Here is a 22,302-nt window from a genome sequence, read left to right as displayed (position 1 = left end):
CAGGAAGGGAATATGTGGGTCGGGTCTTGCTATTTATTCCTGCCCAGGTCTGCCTGCCTGGCCTTCCCCTACTCCATCCATCTGGACTATCCAGGGCTGAAGAGCATTTAGCAGTAAATAAGACTGTTTTAAAATTGGTCCTCATGTAGGTCTGGTCCCACTGCAACCATTTCTGCCTGTGAGCACTGTTTAGTGGTAGCCAAACATAGGTTTATGCACAACTGTAAGCCTCTTAAGGATCCTACATATGAAGCACAAAAATGACAAAATCAGCTCACCGCAGACCACACCCAACAGAACAAAAGCCGCACGCTCCAGAGGAGAACGGTGAGCTGATTTTGAGAGCGGTCTCCACTTCTTTTGTGACCACACGTGCTCCCGCAGTCACAACAAGAGCAAATGATGCCAGGGTGCATGCACCGGCCTTGCAGAGCGCATATGATGGTCCGAAGCAGTAAGACAGCGTTCACAAAAATGGCGCCGGAGATAGCGCTATAAGCAGGCGCTGACACCATCTTAGTGAGCAGCTTTCCACAATGCTTACAAATGATACTGCACAGGCGCCAGGATTAACGTCAATGACGGAGACAGGCGTAGAAAGGCCAGGCAGGCAGACAGGGGCAGGAATAGATAGCAAAACCCTACCCACCTATTCCTGCCCCTATTGCACCTGTCAATCAAATTGCCATGCATTGCCGGAACTTTACTTGCACATACACTACAGTTGAAAAGTTTGAGGTCACCCAGACAAGTTTGTCTTTTCTATGAAAAATCGTACTTTTATTTATCAAATAAGTTGCATACTGAATATAAAATACAGTGGAATCTCGGTTTACGAGTAAATTGGTGTGTGAGTATTTCGCTATGCGAGCAAAGCTTGCTGTAAATTTGTAACTCAGTTTACGAGCAAGCTTTGCTGTACGAGCAAAAACCGCACATACTTCAGGTTCTGTACTTTAACCGCGCTCTGACCCGCTCTAACACACATATTATGCTCACCTTCCCTTCCGTTCCATCGCCGGCCTCATGGTTCTTGTAGTTCACCAGTACAGGATATGTATCGTAACCATCGCGACGATAGTGAAACATCCGCTGTCAGCCGCTACTCAAAGGCAGCGTGCTGACCAATCAGAGGCAAGCGGCTCCTGCCTTTGACGTCAGCGCTTTGGCAGAGGAAGGTCCGGCATCGGTCATGATGGTTACTCGATTCCCATCCTGTACCGGCGAACTACAAGAACCAGGAGTCCGGCGATGGAACGGAGGTAAGGTGAGCATAATATGTGTGTTTGTGTGTGTCTGTGCATGTGTGGAATGGCAAAATAGGGGACCAGAATGGGACATTGAACAAGTTGTGGAACGAATTGCCTGAGCTTGCATTATTTCCTATGGGAAATTTTGCTTTGCTAAACAAGTAACTTGGTTAACAAGCACAGTCCCACAACGGATTGATCTCGTAAACCAAGGTTCCACTGTATAGTGTCCCACAACGGATTGATCTCGTAAACCAAGGTTCCACTGTATAGTGTCCCACAACGGATTGATCTCGTAAACCAAGGTTCCACTGTATAGTGTCCCACAACGGATTGATCTCGTAAACCAAGGTTCCACTGTATAGTCCCAGACATTGACTAGATTAGAAATAATGATATTTACTTGAAATAATAATTTTCTCCTTCAAACTTTGCTTTTGGCAATTCCAGCTTAGCAGATCTTTGGCATTCTAGCTGTTAATTTGCTGAGGTAATCTGGAGATATTTCACCCTATGCTTCCAGAAGCCCCTCCCACAAGTTGGATTGGCTTGATGGGCACTTTTTGCGTACCATACGGTCAAGCTGCTCCCACAACAGCTCAATAGGGTTTGAGATCTTGTGACTGGGCTGGCCACTCCACTACAGATAGAATACCAGCTGCCTTCTTCTTCCCTAAATAGTTCATGCATAATTTGGAGGTGTGCTTTGAGTCATTGTCCTGTTGTAGGATGAAATTGGCTCCAATCAAGCGCTGTCCACAGGGTATGGCATGACGATGCAAAATGGAGTGATAGCCTTCCTTATTCAAAATCCCTTTTACATTGTACAAATCTCTCACTTTACCAGCACCAAAGCAACCCCAGACCATCACATTACCTCCACCATGCTTGACAGATGGCGTGAGGCACTCTTCCAGCATCTTTTCAGTAATTCTGCATCTCACAAATGTTCTTCTGTGTGATCCAAACACCTTAAACTTTGATTCGGCTGTCCATAACACTTTTTTCCAATCTTCCTCTGTCCAATGTCTGTGTTATTTTGCCCATATTAATCTTTTCCTTTTATTAGCCAGTCTCAGATATGGCTTTTTTTTGCCACTCTGCCTTGAAGGCCAGCATCCCGGAGTCGCCTCTTCACTGTAGATGTTGACACTGGCATTTTGCAGGTACTATTTAATGAAGCTGCCAGTTGAGGTCCTGTGAAGCGTCGATTTCTCAAACTAGAGACTCCAATGTGCTTGTCTTGTTGCTCAGTTGATCCGATTTAGTTTTCTCTTTTGTCCATTGATAAAATTAAATGATTAACATTTGTTTTTTTCATGGCATCTTCACTCTGCAGCTTTTTCTTTTCCACACCTGCCTAGAATTTTGCACATTACCATATGTTATAGTCTCATACATATTTTCAGAGTTAAAAAAATAATGTTCGTCTGTCTCCAGGAGACATGTTGGGGTAATCATTCACAGGGCTCAACGTTCCGACATTTCACGGTGATGGAGGAGTTTGTCATCCGAGCTGCGTACCATCCTTTCCAGAACTGTGTGTCTTTACCTGTGTAACTAAATTTCACATACCGGACGCCGGCTCCATACTGGCGGAATTCATGACATACCCTGTGATAACTTGTGTCATTCCTCTGTGGGATGGGCTTGGGGGCCAACGAAAAATCCTTTATTACAGTTTGCTTATCGATCGGCAGCCAAGAGTTGCACTTTTATATGGTAGACACCGACGCAGTCTTCGCATCCAGCATACCAGTCAGATATGCAGATGCTGGGCTGGTGCACATCCAGTAGATGTTCCCATAGTCCTTCCTGTAACAGGTCTATGACCTGACTCTTCTTGCACCAGGAGAATGATATATACAGCTCTGACAAAAATTAAGAGACCACTGCACAGTTTTATAAAGATCAGCTTCTCTACATGTCAATTCCAGTGTCAGTTGAATTCAAACCAGAGTCCACCTAATTCTGCTAGTCAGGAGTGAGATAAGGTCACCCAAAAGCAGTGTGACAGACTGGTGGAAAGCAGCCAAGACGGATGAAAACTGTGATTAAAACTCATGGTTATTCCACAAAATATTGATTTCTGAGTTAAACATTAGTATTGTTGTTTCTAAATGATTATGAACTTGTTTTCTTTGCATTATTTGAGGTCTGAAAGCGATGCATTGTTTTGTTATTTTGACCATCTCTCATTTTCAGAAAATAAATACAAAATTTATTGCTTGGAAATTCAGAGACGTTGTCAGTAGTTTATAGAATAAATGAACAATTTACATTTTACTAAAAAATATACCTATAAAGAGAAAAATCAGAAAAACTGTCAATTTTGCAGTGGTCTCTCAATTTGTGCCAGGGCTTTATATTTATTATATATATATATATACCCACAGATCTACATTCGGTAAAATTAATTTACCATGTCTGACTATGACAAAGCCGACTATTGTCTTTGCCAACTGTTTAATATTTAATATTGGAGATGTGAGCAGGTTTACCAATATGACTGTATTGCGGAAGTAAATATATTCAGGGTAAATAATATTCATAGCTGCCTGAGGTTCATCGCCTCCTTATATTATGAAAGCAATATGTTTCAGCCGCTTTGTACCTTGGCTAAATAACAAGAAAGGACTAAGAGCGCGAAGCTCTCCAACATATATCACAGACAACTCCTACACACTTTTCATTTATAGTCCTAGCAGATTTTAACTGTAGAGTGGAAAGCAAGAATGATCAACAGACTGTCTTACCAGTTTAATTCATAATATACAAGCGGTGGTCAACAATAATTCTGCGTGCAAAGGATGAAATCTGTGGTGAAAATAGGCACTGTGTAGACCTAAAATTTACTGCATAGCTTCAAACCTGCTGCAGTTATATTCACTACTTGTAAATGAGGTATTGTTAAACTATTCTGACGCATTGTACTGTCAATTTCTTCCAGTGTTTGGTCGTAAGGTGCTGCAACAAACATATGCAAACGGTTCGGTACGTTTGAGCGCACCCTTACTATTCTACAAATCAGCCATGTTCATTATAGGAAATCGGTCAGGTGATTTTCTAGTACAATAATTAATTGCTCTCAGTGAGAGAAACAAAAAAATAATTTTGTAGTTGTGATTCCTTTTAATGGCTAACTAAAATAAAATAAAATGGTGTTACAAAGCAAGCTTTCCAGACATCTCAGGTCCCTTCATCAGGCATGGTATGACAAGATATTTTGTCATACCATGCCTGATGAAGGGAACTGAGATGTCTCGAAAGCTTGCTTTGCAACACCATTTTATTTTATTTTAGTTAGCCATTAAAAGGTATCACAACTACAAAATTATATTTTTGTTTCTCTCACTGAGAGCAATCAATCATTTTTCAACTGGCTAACACGGCACCCTAACTTTTTTCCTTGTATCTAGTACAATATTAATGTTATCTTTAAAAAGGGCTGAAGGAGACCTTTCAGGATCAGTAACTTTTATTGTTCCACTTAAGGCTATGTGCGCACACTGTGTTTTTTTGACGCTGCGTTTTTGGCCGCTAAAAACGCACCTGCGTCGAAAAAACGCGGCAAAAAACGCACGCGTTTTGCCGCGATTTGGTGCGTTTTTTGCTGCGTTTTGCTGCGTTTTTGCTCACTGCGTCCTTATGCGTTTTTTATCAGTGAACAAAAAAAAAAGGTCTGATGTCATTTCCTTCTTCAATGTGTTCTTCATTCTCCACTAGTGTATGCAGAAGAGCAGACAGCTGCAGAACCACAAGGCTCAGCATACTCCATCCAATAGTGTATGCAGGAGAGCAGACAGCAGCTGCAGAACTACAAGGCTCAGCATGCTCCATCCAGGACTGTATGCTTGAGGGAGAGTCAGGGGGAGCAGACCTACAAGGCTCATCATCCTCCATCCAATAGTGTATGCAGGAGAGCAGACAGCAGCTGTCGAACTACAAGGCTCAGCATCCTCCATCCAATAGTGTATGCAGGAGAGCAGACAGTAGCTGTCGAACTACAAGGCTCAGCATCCTCCTTCCAGGACTGTATGCAGGATTTCTTTGCCCCCCCAAACAAAAAAAATGACGTGGGCTTCGCCATATTTTTGTATGCTAGCCGGGTACAGCAGGCAGGTACGGGCTGCCCCCAACCCCCAGCTGCCTATTTGTACCCGGCTGGGAACCAAAAATATAGGGAAGCCCTTTTTTTTTAAATTATTTCATGAATTTCATGAAATAATTTTAAAAAAAAAATGACGTGAGCTTCGCCCAATTTTTGAGTCCAGCCGGGTACAACTAGGCAGCTGGGGATTGGAATCCACAGTGCAGGGTGCCCATGCTTTCTGGGCACCCCCGCTGTGAATTGCAGTCCCGCAGCCACCCCAGAAAATGGCGCTTTCATAGAAGCGCCATCTTCTGGCGCTGTATCCAACTCTTCCAGCTGCCCTGATGCCGGGTGGCTCGCCGGGTAATAATGGGGTTAGGGCTAGCTGTATAGCTGGCCCTAAGCCCGAAATTCATGGTGTCACGCCAATATTAGACATGGCCACCATGAATTTCTAGTAAAGATCAAAAAAAAAAACACAACACACAGAAAAATATTTTTATTAGAAATAAAACACAACACAATTAGTGACTCCATCTTTATTGAAATAAAGAACCCCCCCTCCGCAGTAATCCTGGGTTAGGGTCCCGCGCCGTCCAATCCGGATCCAATATCATCTGATCGGTTTGCTGGAAGGCAAAGCGATCAGATGATGTGTCAGGTTCTAGGGGCTGAATCCCATCACACATCAGCTGATTGTATAAAAGCCGATTATACAATCAGCTGATGCATCGGTGCAAAAAAATAAAATAAAAATAAATAATACTCACTTATGTGCTGATTACCGGCAGCTCCTGCAGCGATGGGGCGGGAGTCTGATCCTGTCCGATCGCTGCAGGAGCTGCCGGTAATCAGGGATGAAGTCTCCTGACGCATCCGCTGATACCGGCCGGGCTCCCGCGTCACCGCGATACTTACGATCAGCTGATGCGTCAGGTGACTGCATCAGGTGATCCATCGCCAGGTCCTGCATCCATCGGAGGTTTCCCGGCCGTCTGCACACAGCCGGAGCGGGGGTGGCGATACCGTGAGAGGAGATGGGAGCGGGCATGGCACCGCGAGTCTGCAGACAGGTGAGTATAACTTTTTTTTTTTTTCTACTGTTCACTTTTGTTTTCGCAGCTGCTTCCACCTCCCGCCTGTACATGGCGCCGCACGGCAGCATACATGCACAGGACGGGAGGTGGACGCGACGGTGACGGTACCGGGAGGATTCACGCTTCTGTATATACTGACGGAAGGAATCCTCTTCCTGTACACGTCACTTTACTACCCACCTCCTGCGTTTATAGCTGCGTTTTTGGTCTAAGAAACGCACCAAAACGCACCAAAACGCAGCTATTTGCGTTTCTCATTGCGTCTTTCAACATCCCATTGAACTCAATGGATGAAAAGCGCAGTGAAAAACGCTGGAATAATTGACATGCTGCGTTTTTGTGGCACCACAAAAACGCAGCTGAAAAAAAACAGATGTGTGCGGACAGCAAAAATGAAAACTCATAGACTTTGCTGGGGAAGCAAAGTCCTGCAGTTTTGAGGCCAAAAACGCACCCGAAAAACGCGCAAAAACGCCGCGAAAAACGCACTGTGCGCACATAGCCTAATACTGAAAGTTCTGTAGAATTCAGTGTATCCTGCACACTAGTCAAGTTGCTCCCCCCTTCCAACTCTCAGTGCATGCACAATTACTGCTGAGAGCAGGAAGGGAGTATGGGTAGGGGCAGCAGTGCAAATTCAGTTCAAATTTAGTATCACTGATGCCAGCACTAAGAGGTGGGTGGAGGGAGCAGTGAATATGCAGTTTGTATTTATATATGCTTGACAAGTTAGTAAAGGCCACTTCACACATAACGAGATCACTAACTACATCGTTGCTACATCACAGTTTCTATGAAGAAACAAGGACTTCACCAGCAATCTTGTTATGTTTGACACTTACAAATGATCCGCCCCCTGCTGTGAGATCATTGGTCGTTGCTGATTGTCCTGGGCCATTTTTGGCTTGTTGGAGTCCTGCTGGGCAGGATGGATCTGTATGTTTGACACCTACCAACGATCTCGTTAACGACCTAGATGAGAACTTAAAGTGTGACACGTAGGCGTGTAGTTGCGTCACCTTTTCCGCGCCCCCTCTGCACCGACTGGTTGCCGCTGAGAAAAGTAAGCAAACACTCGGGAACGAAGGAGGGATGAATCCGGGTGCAGATGCAGCTTCAAACCGAAAAGCAAGCAAGCAACCGGGAACAAAGTATGAATGAATGAGGGTCGAGTCGCAGGTTCTTTCCTCAAAGCAAAGCTCAAAAAGGGACAAAGGATGAAGCGATACAAAGTTGCCATCTAGGCCAGCCGCCTAATCAGAACACAGTATTGGCCACCAATCGGAGCGGAGGGGTGTGGAATAGGCGACGCATATGCACGCCTACGTGGCTTACAGCGTCAAACACTACGCCCCTATTCGAGGTCGGAATCGTTACATAGCTGCTGTGTGATAGGGTCCCAACGACCAACGAGATCGTTATACAGGTCGCTGCATCGTTACTAAAGTCGTTGGGAAAATGACTGTTTGACATCTTACCAACGATCTCACCAATGATTTAACAACGATTCGGAAACTGTGACGTAGTAACGATCTTGTTATGTGTGACTGGACCTTAAAAGCCCAGTAACACACAACTACTTACCCGATCCCGCAAACGATATGTCCTGATAAGGATCGCTGGTGAGATGTCACACAGTCAGGCCTTACCAACGACACAGTAACAATACAGGTCGCAGTAGCGACCTGTATAACGATCTCAGCGGTCATTGGGACCCTGTCACAGTGTCAAACACAGCGATGCGTCCTGCCCAGCAGGACATCGCCTTTGAAGAAAATGATCCGGAACATTCTGCAACAACTAGCGATCTCACAGCTGGGGCCTGATCGCTGGTAGGCGTCATACATAACGAGATCGCTGGCGAGATCTTTGCTGCGTCACAGAAACTGACTCAGCAACGATCTCGTTAGCGATCTCGTTGTGTGTGACGGGGCCTTAAGGGTGCTTCACACACAGCGAGCTCGCTGCCGAGATCGCTGCTGAGTCACGCTTTTTGTGACGCAGCAGTGACCTCATTAGCGATCTCGCTGTGTGTGACACTGAGCAGCGATCTGGCCCCTGCTGCGAGATCGCTGCTCGTTACACACAGCCCTGGTTCGTTTTCTTCAAAGCCGCTCTCCTGCTGTGACACACAGATCGCTGTGTGTGACAGCAAGAGAGCGACAAATGAAGCAAGCAGGGAGCAGGAGCCGGCGTCTGACAGCTGAGGTAAGCTGTATCCAAGATAAACATCGGGTAACCAAGGTGGTTACCCGATATTTACCTTAGTTACCAGCCTCTGCAGCTCTCACGCTGCCTGTGCTGCCGGCTCCGGCTCTCTGCACATGTAGCTGCTGTACACATCGGGTTAATTACCACGATGTGTACAGCAGCTAGGAGAGCAAGGAGCCAGCGCTAAGCAGTGTGCGCGGCTCCCTGCTCTCTGCACATGTAGCTGCATTACACATCGGGTTAATTAACCCGATGTGTACTGTAGCTAGGAGAGCAAGGAGCCAGCGCTCAGTGTGCGCGGCTCCCTGCTCCCTGCTCACACTGGTAACTAATGTAAACATCGGGTAACCATACCCGATGTTTACCTTAGTTACCAGTCTCCGCAGCTTCCAGACGGCGGCTCCGTGCAAGCGCAGCGTCGCTTGCACGTCGCTGCTGGCTGGGGGCTGTTCACTGGTCGCTGGTGAGATCTGCCTGTTTGACAGCTCACCAGCGACCATGTAGCGATGCAGCAGCGATCCTGACCAGGTCAGATCGCTGGTCGGATCGCTGCTGCATCGCTAAGTGTGAAGGTACCCTTAAGTCACACTGAATTCTCCAGAGCTTACAACAAGATAACAGGATACCGTAGAACAATAAAACTTACTGATCCTGAAAGCTCTCCTTAAGCCCTATTTAAAGTTAGCACTAGTATTGCACTAGAAAATCACCTGACAGATAACCTTCAGATATTTGTAGGGTTTCTATTTGCACAGACAAGTGATGTCTGCAGCCAATCCCTGTCCACAGGCCTGATGCAGTGGTTGCAGAGATCAATTTATATGACCTAAATGTTTTAAGAAGGTAAGGGGGATGGGGAGGGTGGAGGCGAGGGAATCTGCTTTAAAATATATCCCCTATTTACCCTGTTTAGGTGAGAACTGAGAAAATATAGATATCGAGGTGGACCAGGGAAACTAGTCTCCTTTATGAAAAATATGGATAAGAAATATGAAACAAAATGTTACTAAATTATAAGATGGTATACTGTAAGGGAATTTGCACGGATAATACTGAACACTTAACTAGTTTTATGCTGAATCCTGATTTTTCAGAAATGTAATACACTATATATCTGTAGCATCTGCAGACGCTTCTACATTTCTAAATTGCAACTGTGCTCATCACTATCACGCAGAAGTGAAGCGGATGCCTAAAAATGAACAGAAAGGGGCACAGACCACCCTGAAAGATCTGTCCATATTACTCCCTCAATTCTACAGAATGCTGACAGTGCAGGGCTTCACACTGGCATCTGAAAAGCTGGATATACTCCAGACTAAGACCAGAGCCAGGAGCAGAGATGCCCTTGAATGTTATGCAGCAACATCATAGAAAGCAATATTAATCTGCCTATGCTCTTACGTGGTTTATCAATAGAGTACAGAATCAGGTCCTCCCACAGCTCGGCATCATCCTGCTCCTTTGCAAACTCAATGGCTTTGTCTACGTCCTTAAGTTCCTCCATGATCATCTGTAGGGCTCTTCGACTGTTACCCATCCTGCCTGTGGAACACAAAGAATGCAGCATTTTATTTTAAAAAACACTGACACCTCAGTAGTTGGAATAGTAGGAATAAAGGCAATTATTTTAGTGTGTATTTAAGTTCTAGACTCAAATGTAAGAATTAAAGGGAAAAACTTGTTATATACTAGAGTGGCTGCTTAGCGCTGCAAATCATTGGGGGGCTGGGTCCTGAGACCCCACCGAGCAGTCATATTGAATCTCATCAGTAATAGCAGCCATCTCCTATCCCAGCAATAGGAAAATCTTCACTGAATACAGATTTTACCTCAGATGTGAGAATTTTGATAATGGCTGATCAATTCTGGCAGAAAAAGAGGAAAATGTCTCTGATAAGATATATTACAAAGTTGCTTAATTTCATGTGTACTAATGATTTATGAAATAAAAATGTCATGCACTGCTTGGATCCGCACACGCGGATTATTTCTACGGTGTCGGACTCTGTTCACATTGCAGAGTCAGACAAGCAACCTGGTCTCTCTTAAGTGCTCAACTTGGCTGGGCTTCGGCTGAGTTGTTTCACTGCTCCCAGCCATGGAGGAGTTAATCCTTTTTTGGAGAAGTGTGCTTCTCTTCTGAGAGCCAGGTCGTTGATTACCTTCCAGATATGGTCTCCTCCTATTTAAGGTTGGTGAGTATAGTAGGAGGCCGCTGAAGGTAGTTTCTGCCTGCAGTTGTGATATCCGGCGTCTGTGGCGACCAGTGATTTGTTGTCTGCGCTGTGTTAAAGTTCCATGGTGTGACTTTATCCTTCCCCTTTGGTTTATCCCCTCAGGTGCCTTTTTGTCTCCCCTCTGTTGATATTTGCGGAGTTTCAGTTTTACCCCCTTTGTCTTGTGGGAGGTGTATAATTTTGTGTCCTGCCCACCCATGGTTTGGAGCTATTAGGTAAGGGCCCGACAGGAAACCAGGCCAGGTCAGGGACCCGGACCTCCCTATCATTAAGGGTACCTCCGGGGTGAGCGCAGGTGGTCTCAGTCTAAGGGCTAGCATAGATCGTCCTGTGTCCCCTAGTCACCCATGACAAAAAAATAAAGTGACTGTAACAGTTGAAATGTTTCACGCATTAGCACATTATTCGTGCACGGTTAGGCAGCTTCAGGGTTGTCATTACTGGGCTACTTTACAGTTCTTGGTATGTCTCTTACCTTTATTACCTCATAAAGGTATAAGATGCCTTGCTGGACTCAAACTATTTGTTTGAGGTCTGGTGAATGTTCTCTTATTTACCCAAATTGGCACATATTGCTGGGGGTATAAGACAGTTTACTTGGACATAGACTATTTGTCTGTTGTCCTTTGGATTAAGGTCTGTTTTTAGATGTTCTTAAAGATTTTTTTTTTCCTCTAATTATGTGTATACGTGTATGTAATGTAGTCCAGTGTGAATTTATTAATATACTCATCAACCGCTTCTTTTTCTGAGATCTAGTGCCATTCTTCCCAGCAATTCAGTGATTTCACTGCTCTGCAGACTCTTCAGGTCATACTGCGCTCTCCTTGATCTGGAAGTTTCTTTTACGATGTAAGTCTATGGAGCATCAGAACAAGGCTCCATAGACTTACATTGTAAAAGAGACTTCTGGCCCATGCACACTGTAAGCCTGACAGTCGGAAGAGCAGTAACATCAATGAGAAGAGGACCTGAAAGGCAATGCATACTGCAGAAGGCGGCAGTAGGTGAGCATATTAATATATTCACACTACACTCATATATAAACAGATTTAGTAAAAAAAACAAACAAAACCAAAAACCTTCATGGGAGGGCGTCTTTAACTTAATCATTTGGGCGATTGTCATACATTTTCCAGACTACTTGGATGTGCACTGTAAAGGAAATGCTTGCCTCTTTGCACTTTGTAAATATCTGTACACTCCGCTACAGGGCCGCCACTAGTAATTTCAGGGCCCCATACTGGCAACATTTTTGTGCCCCCTTGAGACTCTGCCCAGGCTCCACCCCAGCTCCTCCTCCACCCCTCAAATCTTCCATACACTAAACACCATGCTTGGAAAAACGTGTGTGTGTGTGTGTATATATGTGTGTATATATATGTCGCGGGCGGAGGAGGGGACGCTGCGCTCTCCCACTGCTCGGGTCCGGCTGCCGCTGCGGCTGCTTGGTGGCTCGAGCGATGGGCCGGATCCCGGGAACTCGAGCGGCGCTCCTCGCCCGTGAGTGAAAAGGGGTGGTTTGGTTTTGGGGATATTGTCCGTGACGCCACCCACGGTTGTGGTGATTGTGTGGACACCACCGCTGCTCTGGACGGGGATCCCGGGAGCGGTGACAGGGAGCAGCTTTGGTTGTTAATCCTCCCCTCCGTGGGTAGGGGGTTGGTTGTCCCAGGGCCCGGTGATGGGGTAGGGATTGATGACAGGCGGGTTGCGGGGCCTGATGAGGTGCAGGGTCGCAGGGGCAGCGCTGTGCCGCACGGCACGGAGGTACTCACTCAGCCCAATGATGATGACACAGTTCACGGTAAACAAGCGGCTGGATGGACGGGTCCCTCGGACGGCTGCGGTGTTGTTGCTCCCTGCAGGTTAGCGGTGACTGTCTTTTCCCTGCACCTACTCTGTCTTTACAGTTTCGATGGGTTCCTACCGGTAACCCGCTCCCCGACTTGGATATGGGCCGGAAGAGCCCCTTTTGCCCGCAGGCGCTGGCCCTGAGAAACGGTTGCCTTGGCGGTGTCTCTCTCACTGGATTGGACTGTTGCCTTCTGTCGGGACTTAACTGTTTGGAAACCCAGGAGGTCCCCTTCACTAACGGATTCGGCAACTTCACGGCGACTCCTAGCCTTGCCGGGGTCCGAAAGGCCCCTGCCACTGGTGCTGGCTTCTCTTTGTGTACCGGTCCGGTACCGCCGGGCCACCACCCGTCCACGGTCCTTACGGTAGACTCCAATCGGCCACTCCTGCAGACGGTCACCACCGTCTGCCAACCTTGCTGTCTCGACCGGGCCACACACCTGGACGCTCTTCAGACTGTTTGCTCTAGTACCACACTTTCCTCCTTCCACTTTTGCTGTCAAAACTAGACTGTCTGTTTTTCCCGCCTCCAGGAGTATGAACTCCTCGGTGGGTAGAGACCAACCGCCTGGCTCCACCCCCTGGTGTGGACATCAGCCCCTGGAGGAAGGCAACAAGGGTTTTGTGTCTGACCTTGATGTGCCTGCAGGGAGTGTGGGGTGTGTTGGTGTTGTTCTCTGTGGCCCCTGGCTTTTCCAGGGCGACACATATATATATATATATATATATATATATAAAAAAAAGATGAGTGTATGTATGTGTCTGTGTGTGTGTATGTATGTCCGCTAAAGGAATCTGCACCGTCACATTTACAATCACGAAATTTTGCACAGACACCATGTGACTAAGGGAACTTCATAGACTATGTTTTGAGGGGAAAATGTAACCTCGTGGTTTACAGTTGTTAGGGAGCTGTGATTGTTTGCTATAGACAACGAAAGAGATTCTTAGTATAAGAAGCTTATGTGTCATCACTGGGGGGCACAGGCATCACTAGGGGGGCCATCCAGGCACTGCGGGGGGGGGGGGGGGCTGCACACAGCACTGCGGGGAGGGGGGGGAGACAGCACTGGAGAGCGGGCACACAACACCAGAGGGCGGACTCCAGCCACACAGGGAAACTCGCCCACACAGTAAGTCCTGACCACATTTGTACGCATAAGAACCCGAGCACTGCTGCCCCCCGGGAATCTGCCCGGGGGCCACAGAAAAGGTCATTGCAGGCCCGCGATTCGAACCCGTGAGCTAAAGCAAGGCAGGGGTGCCCCCCACCAACCATGGCGATGATCAGCTCACCGAGCACCTACCTTTCCTAGCCGGATGCCGTGTCCTTGCCACCTCCGTGTTGCCCACAGCACAGCACTGTAATAAGGCGCAGAGTGATGACCTCATCACACTGGGCTGCGGGATGAAGTACCGCCTCCCTGCTCTGCTCCACTCGCCTTCCGGCCACATGGCTAATTTGCATGCGATGCCCTTGAAGGGCTTTGCCTGCAATTTAGCCGTGTGTGCAGTGGCTGAAACGGGGCTTAACAAAGCTAAGTAAATACCCCGCCCACCCCCCCCCTCTTCACACCAGTCATGATTGTAATGCCCGGATGGCGCCCCTGCTTTGCTCTTTGGGAGTAGTGTATGGAACCATACAGGTGAGCCAGTACAGCGCTCTGTGCACGCAGCTCATGCAGTAGCTGTGCACTTCAAGTTTTGACTGATAAGTAGGAGTCTCAGGAGCTGGAGCTACATCGATCAGTAGCACTATACAGCTTTCAGATCCCCACCAATCAAAACTTCAAGCATGTCTGTATAATATGTCATTTTTTTTTTATTATAAAGAATTGACAATTGCATTAAGTGGTAAAAAAAAAAAAAGAAAGAAAAAAAGAGAAGTATGTGCTACAGGCCTCAAAATAGACCGTGGTAGAGAAGAACCTGTGCCTGTGGAAAGTTGAGTAGATGAGGTGCAAGGAGGCGGCTATGCACCCAAATATATTGGGTAAAAAGAACTGAGGCAAAACCAAAAACAAGGGCAAGCACATGGTAAAGTAAGTGTAATACGTAGAGTAAGTGTAATTGAAAGTTGCATAAAGAAGTGGAAAAAAGAAGTGAGTCATGGCTCAAAAATATATCTGAATTCCAAAAGGCACAAGGTCTATAATGGTACATTAGGATTCTCTCTTAGGGTATGTGCCCATGATCAGGACATGCTGCATCCTGGACGCAGCATGTCCTCTTCTACGGGGTCTGCAAGTGCTCTTTTGCAGGCTTGTGCCCATGATCAAGGTTTGGGCCTTTACAGTCACTCTGTCTGTTCTCCCTGTGGAGAACACTCGCAGCTCCGCAGCCATAAATTGGCATGCAGTGGCTCCGGAAGCCACACCGCAGGTCAGTTTACGCAGCCGGAAAAACAAGCACAGTAGGCATGAGATTTCTAAATTTCCATTCACTGAGCTTACACTGCACAACTGTGCATTTGGGACGTAGCATAAACATGCTGCATCCAAAATCCTGTGAACCCCGATTATGGACACGTGAAGACTATGGGATGTTGTTGTTCGTATTCTCTGTAACAGTGAAGACTGTGGAATCTTGTCATTAGGATTCTCTCTTAATAGTGAAGACTGTGGGGTCTTATTGTTAGGATTCTCTCTAACAGTGAAGAATGTGAAATCTTTTCATTACATATCTAGATATTGTAAAAATAAAATTTATTTTGATCTTGACCAAAAAATAAATAAAAGTGAATATCAAGATTTTAGCTTTGTTTTATCTATAGGCTGGAATTATATCAAACACAATACAGTGATTACTTACTTAACAAAAATACTGTCTCTTCCACAAAATTTCTCTGATGACATATCTCCAGGGCCTGTATTTAAGAAGGCAACAGAAAATGGTATACATCAAAAAAACAACTTTACATGAGGTTTTTGTTTTACATTCCAGTATACCAAATCAAAAGATCAAAGCCTGCATTACTGCAGCGCTGCATTCTCCTATGATATTTGACATCAGAAAGGAAACTTTTACAAAGGAAATTCTGGTATGATCCATACGAAAATGTTTATCTCCGTGTGACGGATTCTACACAGTAGGCTAGAAAGTTTACAATGGGGTGCCAGGGAGAGAGTCTATTCATGAGAAGAAAAAATAAAGGTACCATTACGCTGCCTAAAAGAGTAGGGGGAGCAATACGTGGACATACGTCATTGATTATGCCACACAACACTTTAGTGCCTTGCAATGAAAAGCATGAACACTTAGTACAGTTATATAAAAAAATACATAAATGGTCAGATTTGAAGTAGGGGAAAAAAACAAACAAACAAAAAAAAAAAAAACAGGATACACGCGACATTTCAATTCCAATGGTGCATTCATAGAAGCATTGACATTGCTATCAAACACTAAACATGCTGAACAATGAAAATGGTTTAATATACTTATCTGAAATGACACTGATTGGTTACGACAACTACTTCAATTTCAATTTCCAAAAGGCTTTTAGGCTTTTTTCCAAGTAACCAATTTTGTAATTTGTTTTATGCACTTAATCAGAGAAAAAGCTACAGATATATTGCAGCCAAGGACTTTCATTTACACTGTGTTAAGTTTCAAGATCAAATACAGCAGTTGCTTTATTTCTGTAGATCAGGGCTGCTTTGAAGACACGACTATGTTTCTGTCAAATATAACAACCTGACAGCTCAAATTTAAAGAAACTAGTAATAATCAGAACTAAAAAATGATTAATAATAATAATCAGACCTATATAATAAAAAAGTCCATTTGAAGAGAAGTTCTGGAGTAATAGATATTGACTTTTAGGGTTGCTTCTTCCAATAGGTGGCACTAGACTTCATCTCCTCCTCGCCTGAAGAGACATTTTGAATATGTCCCAGAGCAGCATTGCGGCTATAAAAGACTCCTCACTGGCAGCCACATTGGTTTGTCAGTCTCCGCAAAGAGAAACGTTTTCCCCTTAGACCCCACTATAGCTTCTCATACAGCCAGATCAGATCTCATACTTTACACTGATGAGAGGCAAACACCCCGAAACACCGTGTTTGCAAATTGAGGTTCTGATCTGGCATAAATCTTAAGTCATATGAAAAGGCTCGTTAAAGGGTCACTACTGACTTTCAGGATTGCTACTTCCAATAGGTGGCACTAGAGTTCGTCTCCTGTCTGAAGAGACAATTTGGAGTAATAGATAATATGTATCATGGACATAGAATTAAAAATAGCTCAGTCCAGTGCCTTCTAAATAAAGAAAAATTGAGTAGTCACATTCTTTTTGGCCAAATCAACCTTACTTATCCAGTGTATTATAAGGTTTAGAATTCCTAAACAAGAAGAGAAGATCATTTCGCAATGAAACACTATGATTTGCTCTCTTGGATCCACATCATGTAAAAAAAAATCACTGATCCACACAGTTGGACAAAAAAACGGCCAACAAGTGCTCAGTATTCATGAAAACTCTATCAAGACCATTGGAAAAACATCACAACACTGGTGGCAACAACAGTTGGTTGAGAAAATGCCAAGAGCGCGCCAACCTGTTTTCAAGGCAAAGATAGCTACTTTGAAGAAACTAAAATATAAGATTGTTTTGAATTATGTTACTTTTTTTATTCACTGCATACTTCTTAGATCCTTTAACTTTACTGGGTAGTTTATTGAAAATACTGTTTCATTAAAATGTGTAAAAAAGGGAAAAATAAAGAAAATCCATTGTATGAGAAGGAAATGTCCAAACTTTTGACTGATATTTTTATCTTGCAGGAGCCATGGCTAAAAAGTGACGCCTGGGGTGACAGATAAAAAGGAATGAAATTGGCAACTAAACATTGCCGTCAGTCCCCCTATTGTATATTTGGTTCAGAGTTGCCTCTTCAAACATTTAACTCTGGTTAATAGTAAAAGTAAATTATATTTTTCCTAAATATGAAAATGGGTGAACAACCATGTTTTCTAATTAAATCCACATTCTGGGAATGTTATCCGATTGCTGGGGATTCATATTGTTTTGTAGTATACAGTATGTCAGTCCTTCAACAAAGGCTCAGTTATGAATTCTCCTCACTGTGGCCATGCAGCAAAAAGGAACAAAACTCCTATTAGACCACGTTCACATGACCATAATTTCGATCAGAGTGCGGTTTATGAAAATAAAGATGCCACTCGGAGGCTGACAGTAAGAATACATCTTAGAAAAAAAAGAAGCTGACTGAAGCAGTAGGAGGAGCAAAATCAAGACCCCTCACTTCCAAAACAAGAGAGGGTGCAAATCTAAGAGCTCCACAACAATGTGGACAGAAGACTAAGTAGAGGCCCATTCAATTATAACAATTGATGACTGGAGGCGTAAGACCCATCAGGCTTCTACCCAGAAGGGGGAACCTTCCGCAATGGTAGACCTATAGTTTGACATATGCCACAGCAACCAAACAAGCAATATGCTCATTAAGATAAAAGGCGGAGAATCACTTTAAGGTGAAAAGATGGAGCTGGACGCCAGACCACTCTGTCCCGGAAAAAGACACAGGCAGATGAGAGCCCCCTTTAGAACCTCACCCAATGAATGATGTCGCTAGAGAGGAAAAAAATCAAACTGACGGGAAAGCCAAAATCTAATGATATTTCTGGTTGGGTCGAAAAAAGAAGGCTGAAGGACATTCAAGATCAGAAGGAGGTGTCTGATATCCATGAAGGCCGATACGGTGGCACTGGAAGGGCAGTCTTGACTAGTGGCTTACATGTCAGTCATGGACCACGATAGACAAGGAAGGAATCTCGCCCTTAGGAGTCAACACTGACTTTTAAATGGAATGGTAAAATAAGAATTATTCTTACCATTATTTCGGTTTCTAGGAACCTTCAACGACAGCATAGGAAGTTGTCTCTCCACGCCCTAATTGGGACAGGAAGCACAAGAGAGGTTAAAAGGTCCCTCCCACCTCCCATAGCCAGTGTCTTACAAAGAACCCATAGCATATGAGAAGTATAAACACTTCCAGGAATATCGAGGATTAGGGAGGGAATTACGTGCTGTCATGCAAGGTTCCTAGAAATCAAATTAACGGTAAGAATAATTCTTATTTCTCAAGTCCCTTCCACGACAGCATAGGAGGAATACCAATGAATTGATACCTGGGGGGGGGGACCACAGCCTGCAGGACTTTCCTGACAAAAGCCAAATCCCTGTTGGAATCCAGTCCAGACGATAATGCTTCATGAAAGTATGGAGGGAAGACCACGTAGCTGCCTTACAGATCTGCTCGGGAGAAGCCCCTGCCCGTTCAGCCCAGGAGACAGAGGTAGCTCTGGTGGAGTGTGCCATAAATCTGGTAGGTGGTGATAGATGCTGGTTGAGGTAGGCTTCTCTAATGGCCCGAACAATCCAGTTGGCGATAGTGCTCTTAGCCACCTTCTTGCCCTTATTCCGACCAAAGGGCTGGATAAATAAGTTGTGATCAAGACGCCAAGGTGCCGTAAGGTCTAGGTTGTGCAACACCGTCCTGCGAACATCCAAAGAATGGAAAACTTCCTCCCCTGGAGTCTTAGGATGCTGACAGAAGGAAGGAAGGACAATGGATTGAGAGCGATGAAAATCCGAAACCACCTTAGGAAGGAAGGAAGAGTCCAGCTGAAAGACAATGCTGTCATCTCTGACGGTCAGGTATGGCTCCCAGATGGACAATGCTTGAAGTTCCCAGACTCTCCGAGCGGAGGTAATTGCCACGAGAAAGGCAGTCTTGTGAGAGAAAGAACGGATACCACTGGAGGACAGAGGTTGAAAGGGTGACTGAGAAAGTCCGGTAAGGACCACATTGAGATCCCAGGATGGTGTCAGGACCCTCTGCCGTGGGCAGATCCTACTAGCAGACACCATGAATCAGCGAATCCAGCGACGATCTGCTAGATTCGTATCAAAGGCAAAACAGAATTTATAATGGGTATGTGGGGCACAGCTTCACTAAATGTACCAATCTAAAAAAAAACAGAGTCCAAGCAGTCATATGCAAAACGTGAAAAAGTTTATTTGTACACACTTTAAAACACAATTAAAAAGGAGGAGACTCAAAAAAAAAAAAGAGTCCCTCCATAATGCAGCATGTATACACCATGAGACCTCAGATGTTAGTATATAAAGCATGAACAGGCTAACAAAAACCAATGGTTTGCACTATACATAGTCAAAATTACAATCCTGCAGTCATATTTGGTGCAAAATAAAGAAAGCCTGCTGATAATTACCAGAGTAGTATGAATCAGAGGTGGTGTAACCGCCCACACGCCCCACGCATTACGCCACCATGAGTGGCTTCCTCAGGGGTATACCAGCAGATTTTCTTTATTTTGCACCAAATATGACTGCAGGATTGTATTTTTGACTATGTATAATGCAAACCAATGGTTTTTGTTAGCCTGTTCATGCTTTATATACTACCAACTGAGGTCTCATAGTGTATACATGCTGCATTATGGAGGGACTCTTTTTTTTTTTTAACTCCCCTCCTTTTTAATTGTGTTTTAAAGTGTGTACAAATAAACTTTTTTCACGTTTTGCATATGACTGCTTGGACTCTGTTTTTTTTTTTTTAGATTGGTACATTTAGTGAAGCTGTGCCCCACATACCAATTATAAATTCTGTTTTGCTTTTGTGCTTATGGGTGGTGGCACATTTCCTATTAACCCTATGGTGGTGCCGTCCTTACTAATGTCATTTCTCAGATTCGTATCAAATACTGCACTGAGTGCTGAGACCTGCACCTTTAAGGTGCTGGTCTTAAGGCCCAAGTCCAATCCATTCTGAAGGAAGTCGAGTATTTGAGCAATGTTAGGCAGGAGCAGGTCAGGAGGACGAGAACCATATCAGGAGGAAAATTTCATCCAGATTTTATTGTAAATACGATTAGTCACCGGTTTATAGTTCTTCAGTAGAGTAGCTACGACCCTGTCAGAAAGTGCCTGGGCCTCAGAAGCCAGGCAGCCAACTAGAGTTTCTGGGGATCTGGATGGAACAACGGACCCTGAGACAGTAAACTGGGGTCTGGACCTAGGAGGACCGGTCCGTCTATTCTGAGAGTCAGGATCAGGCTGTACCAACTCCTCCGTGGCCACAGAGGAGCTACCAGGATAGTTGTGGCTCTGTCGTCTCTGCTCTTCCGCAGGGTCCGCGCCAGAAGAGGAATAGGTGGGAAGGCGTAGGCGAGGTGAAAAACCAACTATGGCAGAAGGCGTCCACCCCAAACACGTTGTCCCGAGGGTTCAGGGAGAAAAATGTTGCGACCTTGCGATTGCCCTCCGAAGCGAATAGGTCTATCTCTGGAGTACCCCACTTGCCACCAGAGAGCAGAACACCGCTTGGTCCAGACTCCACACTCCTGGGTGAACATCGTGACGACTCAGGAAGTCTGCTTGAAGGTTCAGGGACCCCTTTAGATGGACTCCAGAAAGGGACAGCAGGGATCGTTCTGCCCAGTGGAAAATCCAGGAGGACACGGACTTCAGGGAGACTAATCTTGTACCCGGCGGAGATGTGCTACCGTGGTGACATTGTCAGAGTAGACTAGGACGTGAGTGTCCTGGACGAGATCCTGAGCAGCAAGGAGGGCTTCTCTGACCGCCCTGAGTTCCCGATAGTTGGAGGATTGGGAGCTGACATAAGGATTCCAGACCCCTTGAAAGGGAGTGTTGGCAACCATAACCCCCCACCCCCTCTAGCTGGCATCGGTCGTCAGCGTAACCAGGGGCGTCCGGGTCTATGCGAGCCCTACCATCAGGTTGTTGGGATGCAGCCACCAGAGAAAGGACGGGGAGACAGTTCCTGAGAGGCGAAACCGTTTGTTTAGTGAGGAAGGGAGTCTGTCCCAATGTACCAGGATATGATCCTGGAGACAACGAGAGTGGGCCTGACCCCACATGACTGAGGGAATGCAGGACGTCATGGAACCCAGAGCTGACATAGCCGCTCGAAGGGTCGGATGCACTTGTCGATGAAGAGTCGAGATTTTGGTTAGAAGGGTCAACCTGTGGTCTTCTGGGAGAAATGATGCCTGTCTGTTGGAATCTAACAGTACCCCGAGAAACAGTCGAGTGGAGGAGGGTTGCAGCTGAGACTTCTTGAGATTGGGGATCCAGCCCAAGGACTGAAGAATGTGCAACGACTTCTCCACATGGCTCCTGAGGGTCTGAGCGGAGGCAGCAATGAGAAGAAAGTCGTCCAAATATGGAACCAGACAGACACCTTGCAATCGAATGAAGGCGACTACCTCTGCCATGATCTTTGAAAAGATTCTTGGAGTCGAGGAGATCCCGAAGGGAAGTACGCTGAACTGAAAATGAAGCACGTTCGCCTCGTGCAGAATCGCAAATTTGAGGTACTGACCGTGACGAGGATGGATGGGCACATGGAAGTAGGCGTCTTTCAGGTCTATTGAGGCCATCTGGTGGTGTAGACCTATCAATGGAATAGCAGATTTCACGGACTCCATCTTGAAACGCCGGTATCTGACCCGTTGGTTGAGACGTTTCATATTGATGATTA

General features: G+C 45.4%; 1 protein-coding gene across 1 annotated transcript in view; it reads right to left on the bottom strand.

The window, feature by feature from the left end:
* VPS41 (VPS41 subunit of HOPS complex) overlaps positions 1-22,302 on the bottom strand; it is a 358,461-nt gene that overhangs the window by 33,878 nt on the left and 302,281 nt on the right. Inside the window, exons 23-24 of the mRNA XM_075315114.1 lie at positions 15,560-15,614; positions 10,056-10,196 (exon numbers count right to left, since the gene is read on the bottom strand). Coding sequence (XP_075171229.1) covers positions 10,056-10,196; positions 15,560-15,614 — 196 coding nt within the window. The remainder of the gene's footprint in view (positions 1-10,055; positions 10,197-15,559; positions 15,615-22,302) is intronic.

Source organism: Anomaloglossus baeobatrachus, chromosome 6 (assembly GCF_048569485.1).
Source record: "Anomaloglossus baeobatrachus isolate aAnoBae1 chromosome 6, aAnoBae1.hap1, whole genome shotgun sequence".
In the NCBI taxonomy this organism is placed as follows: domain Eukaryota; kingdom Metazoa; phylum Chordata; class Amphibia; order Anura; family Aromobatidae; genus Anomaloglossus; species Anomaloglossus baeobatrachus.
Note: the sequence above shows the minus strand (reverse complement) of the source record. Positions and strands in the feature narration are given on the sequence as shown.